Source organism: Micropterus dolomieu, linkage group LG01 (assembly GCF_021292245.1).
Source record: "Micropterus dolomieu isolate WLL.071019.BEF.003 ecotype Adirondacks linkage group LG01, ASM2129224v1, whole genome shotgun sequence".
In the NCBI taxonomy this organism is placed as follows: domain Eukaryota; kingdom Metazoa; phylum Chordata; class Actinopteri; order Centrarchiformes; family Centrarchidae; genus Micropterus; species Micropterus dolomieu.
Genome location: NC_060150.1, coordinates 18,503,730 through 18,509,792, shown reverse-complemented (window position 1 = coordinate 18,509,792; position 6,063 = coordinate 18,503,730). Strand labels below are relative to the sequence as shown.

The 6,063-nt window shown below is 40.5% G+C and overlaps 1 protein-coding gene across 1 annotated transcript in view; it reads right to left on the bottom strand.

Moving 5' to 3' along the window:
* Positions 1–3,017, bottom strand: part of LOC123977486 (calcium/calmodulin-dependent 3',5'-cyclic nucleotide phosphodiesterase 1C-like) — an 85,635-nt gene extending 82,618 nt beyond the window's left edge. The window contains exon 1 of the mRNA XM_046060205.1: positions 2,838–3,017. Within this exon, the coding sequence (XP_045916161.1) occupies positions 2,838–2,922 (85 nt within the window). The 5' untranslated portion in view covers positions 2,923–3,017. The remainder of the gene's footprint in view (positions 1–2,837) is intronic.
* Between the last annotated feature and the right edge of the window lie 3,046 nt (positions 3,018–6,063).

Genomic DNA, 6,063 nt, shown 5'->3' with positions numbered 1-6,063 from the left:
CTGTTCTCTACTTGTTATAGTTACACAGTATTAGGGGTGTGGGCTGTATTAAAAGTATCCACTGTTCTCCCATGCTCTAACACACAGTAACGATGAAATGTGTGCTGTTCTCACATTCTTCCTCTGTATGTACACATAAACAACAAGGCAGGGAAATATAAAAGGAATTTATTTTATTGTTTGGGTACATTATTGTTCAGTGTACATGTTCACATCTGAAACAAACTTTACGTGCTTGATAACTCTCCCACCCCGCAGACATCTACACACCAATACCGATTTATATTCATAGCGGCAAGTGCTATGTAGCTCCACATAGGGGACACAGGAAGTGACATATAGCACCTTCATGCGGCGTCGGAACCGCGTAGGAAATTCACAGCTGCACCGGCAGAGCTCCAGAATATGCAACTCGGCCGGCTCACACGCGGACGCGCTACAAGTGCGAGGGCCCGCCCAACGCTGCTTGCAGCTTTAATGTTGGAATTATTTTCTTTTGATCATAGTTGATATACAAATAATTATTGAACTATAAAGGATCTTGTTAATCATCAGTCGATATATAAGACATCAAATTCAACCATCAGATAGTGTGTTATTAGAGTGCAGACTTCTGCTTGCAGCAGATTGCCTTGAAATTCCTACAAAGAACACACACACACACACACACACACACACACACACACACACACACACACACACATAGTGTTAACAGCTGGGTGTCTTTTACCTTGAGTTAGTACTTTGAGGCCTTTATCCTCTCATGACTGTTGCCATTGAATGAATTTGCTCTATCTCTCACTTTGTTGCCCTTTCTCTCTCTCTCTCTCTCTCTCTCTCTCTCTCTCTCTCTCTCTCTCTCTCTCTCTCTCTCTCTCTCTCTCGCTCTGTCAACTCCAACCGGTCGAGGCAGATGACCGCCCACCCTGAGCCATGGTTCTGCACGAGATTTCTGCCTCTTTAAAGTTTTTCCTTGGCTGTGTCACCAAGTGTTTGCTCATGGTGGGAATTGTTGGGTCTCTTTAAATAGCAGCATAATGACTACGGTCTAGACCTGCTCTGTATGAAAAGCACTTTGAGATGTTGTGAATTATGTAAATAATATGTAAATAATGTATATGTAAATAATAATAACTAATAAACATAAACTATGTAAATAAAACTGAATTGAATTGAATACATGTCTCCCACATTCACAGGCACACTGCAGCTTTAATGACTGTAGAAATCCAATTCAGTCCTGAGGCTCTTCAGAACTGCAAACTAACTTCTCCTTTCTCTGATACTAAATGTGTCAATTTGGAGACTCGCCAGGCAAGACAAGAGCTTCCCCCTGAGAAAACACAGGTCTTGTCACGATAACGGAGTCAGAGCAAGACGTTAAGAATCATATGCATTCTTTTTGATTGTTTCAGCCAAGAGAAGAGACTGTACACACACATTAAGATTTTACTCTCACCTAACATGTGGTGTGAGATTGAGCCAGGTCTGAATTAAGGACAACCAATAAGAAATCCAGCTAACCTTTCTCAACACCTGTTGTCTTGACATTTAACCCAACTTTTATTTTTAAATGACATGAAATAACAACATGATTTTCAGCCTCCATGTCCAAAACTCCTTCTCTGGCTAGTTGACAAAAGGTTCACCGTCATCCACGTTGAGGCTGGATCTCAATCCTATTCGAGCTCATGTTTGTTACTTTTTTCTAGTTTTTTGGAACATCTTTCTTTAAGTTTTTTTTGTGCTCCATCTAAATTCAGCGCATAATTTATTGTCGCGCAAGCCTTTAAATGCCTAATGTACTAAACTAAAGAGTTGCTTTGTTACTTTGTTTGTGTACCATGTAGTCTTGCGCGTAGCATAGCAGTTGTTTCTCTCTTTTGAGTTTATCTAGCCAATGGAATTAGAAGCCTAGCTGAAGAAGTTCGTACATAAGCAACATTACTCATAACCAGTTTTTGTAGTATTGTTTTGAATTTATCTCAGCAATGTGTAAGACTGTGTTGTAGTGTGTGTGTTTTTGAGGGCTTGTGTCTGAGGGTAAAATTTGGTTTTTCAGCAAGATTGAATGGTTTTGAGTGGAGAGTTTCATTTTGACTTGAAAATAGGATGTTTGGGGAATTGGGTGAAAAGTGTTTAGAGTTTTGAGAAAAAGAGCCATAATTTCCAGAAATGTGTTTAAGCAATCGAGAAAAACTGTAATCTGTGTTTTCTTCGATTAATTCTTCTTAAGAGACTGATCAAATTAATTATTGAGATTTAATAAATTCCGCTTAATGTACCTATAACTTAATAGGGTGTAACTAAATAGTCTGTCACTGGCACAAAAACAAGCCTTTTAGTGGAAGTACTTGTGTGCAAGTGCTCTCAAGGATTATGTTGCAGTGCTGTTTAGCTGCTGTTGACTGCAGGTCCAGGTTGAAAAATACAGAAAATACCCAGAGAACATGTTATGATCTGAATATGAACACTTTAGACTGTATGAAGTAGAAATAACCGTCACAGAGCATTTAAAGCTGTCCATACAAACCACAGCAAATTTGAAATATATTTCCAATTTTTCCAAATTGGAAATATATTTCCAATTTGCTTTTTGCTCTTAAAGCATAGAAGGAAGACATGCTACAGATGTAGCAAGAGAGTGAGCACCTATAATTCAAATACAATAAACCTTAAGTAAATAACTCCATCGGTTCAGTAACACAATAGCAAATCCCCTCTCACTCTCTCTCTCTCCCTGTGTCTCTCTCTCTCTCTCACACACACACACACACACACACACACACACACACACACACAGAAATCATAGCACACTGTAACAAAGAGTCTCTTACAGATAGTGAAGCTGAATCCATCAATGCTGAAAGTGGCACTCTGACACTTTTTAAATCCCTGTTTTTTAGATGTGCGTTCTGTCATCGTGGCTCTGGTCTCTGGCTGTCAGTGGATGACTGTGGAGAGCAGAGCATTGTTTCCCAGGTAAGGAGTGAACCATGAGGCTGTAACCCTGGCAGTGCTTGCAGTGCCACTGGAGGGTGGAGGTGCTGCAAAGCAGTCACCAATAGTATTCAGAAGGAACTCCCCTACCACTCTTCGTCCCTCAAGGCCACTGTGATTCTGCAGGAGCACTCAGAATAGCAGCTAGATTGTGTCTCTTTCTCCCCCTGTGCTCTGCCTTATGACCAACTCACTCTATTTTTACCTATCCAAAGCTCTGACCTATGTGACGATTTGTGTATAGATATGTTTAGATCTAACCACACTTGATAAATGTATTTGTCCATATAATTGTATATATTTACATGTATATACTATAGGTGTATAGTGTGTATAGCTTATGGGTTTTTATTTCAATTGAATTCAACTGTATATTCAACAATTTTATTGATTTATTTTATTTGTTTCTCCCTCAATATTGTTAATGGCTGATAAGAATCTGTGTTGGGGCAGTGACCTAGTGAGCTGTACAACAAGTGTGGGTGCACAATGGAAACTAACCCTGCCCAGTCCCAAACCCGTTCTGACCGTTTGCCTGACTCCAGTCAACTGGGGACCGTGTCCAGTCTGCTCGGAGACCCAAAACCCCACCCTGACGACCAAGTTTCATTTAGCTGGCACCCACGGTCGAGTATCAGAAAGAGCTATCTTCGTGCAGAACAACAGCGCCATCTTTGCAGCATCACAATCATGGACGTCACAGGTAATCAATTAGGAGTACGACTCCAAAACAATGTATAATTATAGATCCTGTTGCAATGAGTATGGCTCCTAGAAAGAAGACTCCCCCAACAACATTGGCTGATTTTCTGGAACGAAAGGCTTGGGTTCCTCAGTTTGAATGGGCGGTGGAAGATTTTAGAATGTCGGGATTCTTGTTTGAGCATGGAACAGTTCATCTTTATACAAGAGAGCTTGATGAAATTTTTCTTTGTGAAAGCAGACCGCACATTACTTTTTCAGCCAAAGACTGGAATTACTTCAGAAACAAAGTCTGTAAAGATATGAGTGCTTCAAAAGGAGTCTATACCACACAATGTTGCGGCTCTGTGCCAGGACAGCTCTACACCTTGAAGTCTACGACCCAGAATCCTACATCTTTTTTAGATCGTGCAAGGACGATTCCATCATTCAAAAGGCAAGAATGGGTGCCCCAGAGCAACAAAAAGGCTACCCCATCACGTCTAAAGAGTGGGAGACGTGGTTCAGCACCGGCTTTGTGGTCCAGTGGGGAGAATGGGATAGAACCCTTGAAATCGTCTCACACATTGATAAATTATTATTTATAATTTATCAATGTTTTTGTGCGTTTTAACGCTATCCAGAAAACAATATGTCGATGTTGCTGATGTGATGTATTGCTTAACTGAATCTTTGGTTTGTAAAAAACATAGGTGTTTGTACTGATTTTCTGAAAAGTGTATACTTGTAATCATTGCTGACGGATATGTTGCGTATGTCGTTGGAAATAAAATACTTGAACACAGACGTTGAAGCGTCAGTCTTTGTAACAAATATCATGGAGGAGGTGATGAGAAATAATAGATTTGTTTTCAAAAACACATATGGGAGGCGTTGTTTCAAAAATAAGTGGTAAATGCGTCACAGCGTCCTTTAAAAATATCTTAGCTGAAGGTAGAATACCGCATAAAATTCAAAACTGACGAGGGAAAAGAGTAACAAAAGACAATGAAGATATCGTATTTAACAACTTGTATAAAACAAAAGATAAAAGAGTAATTTGTTTTAAATATAATATGGGTGATACTGTAAGAATTTCAAAACTATGTGACCCTTTTAAAAAAGGTTATGAGTAAAATTATACTGATGAATGTTTCACTGTAAAGGATTACGTGTCAAGGGACCCTCCCGTTTACAGGTTAAAAGACTATGACGGCGAAATAATACAGGGAACATTTTATGAGCAAGAGATGCAAAAAGTTATTATAGATAAAAACAAAACATTTAAAATAGAAAAGATTTTATCTAGAAAGAAAAGACAAGGCAGAGACATTACAGCGGTCAGGCGTGTTTATTTACATTCTCTTAGGCACATACACAACAGGCAGTTTTGAAAACAAGTCAGATCTGAGTCTGAAATCATCAGGTGTCTTTAAAATCAATCATCAAATAATCATAAGGAACAGTCGTGAAAAATCCATTTAAAATTAAAGCTGCAAGCAGCGTTGGGCGGGCCCTCGCACTTGTAGCGCGTCCGGGTGTGAGCCGGCCGAGTTGCACATTGTGGAGCTCTGCCGGTACGGCTGTGAATTTGCTACGCGGTTCCGACGCCACATGAAGGTGCTATATGTCACTTCCTGTGTCCCCTATGTGGAGCTACATAGCACTTGCCGCTATGAATATAAATCGGTATTGGCGTGTAGATGTCTTCGGGGTGGGAGAGTTATCAAGCACGTAAAGTTTGTTTCAGATGTGAGCATGTACACTGAAGTTACAACAACTTCCTGTGTCATGGCGAAGACTTGATCTTTGACGCCACACCACGGACACACCAATTGACGAAAACTCGCAAATAGCACAACTTTTCATCTTCAATGCCTTTAGAAGGCACAGCACAAATTTGAAGTCGGTCGAACTAAATCCCTAGGAGGAGTTCGTTAAAGTACGAAGTGTGTAAATCATCCAAAATTTGACGTAAAATTCAAAATGGCCGACTTCCTGTTGATTTTAGGGCATTGCTCCAAGAGGCTTTTTTGTGCGTCTGGACAAGATACACGTACCACAGAAAATTCGTGCACGTAGGTGAAACGTGCGGCGGGGGCTGCTTCGTTAAAAGTCACTTCCTGTTGCCAGCAGGTGGCGCTATGACTGTGGGTGAATGTCAGCATGTACATGTGTTCAGGGCGGGACTCTCATGCTACATGTACAGTTTGGTCCAGATGTGAGCATGTACACTGAAGTTACAACAACTTCCTGTGTCATGGCGAAGAGTTGATATTTGACGCCACGCCACGGACACGCCCATTGACGAAAACTCGCAAATAGCACAACTTTTCATCTTCAATGCCTTTAGAAGGCACAGCAGAAATTTGACGTCGATCC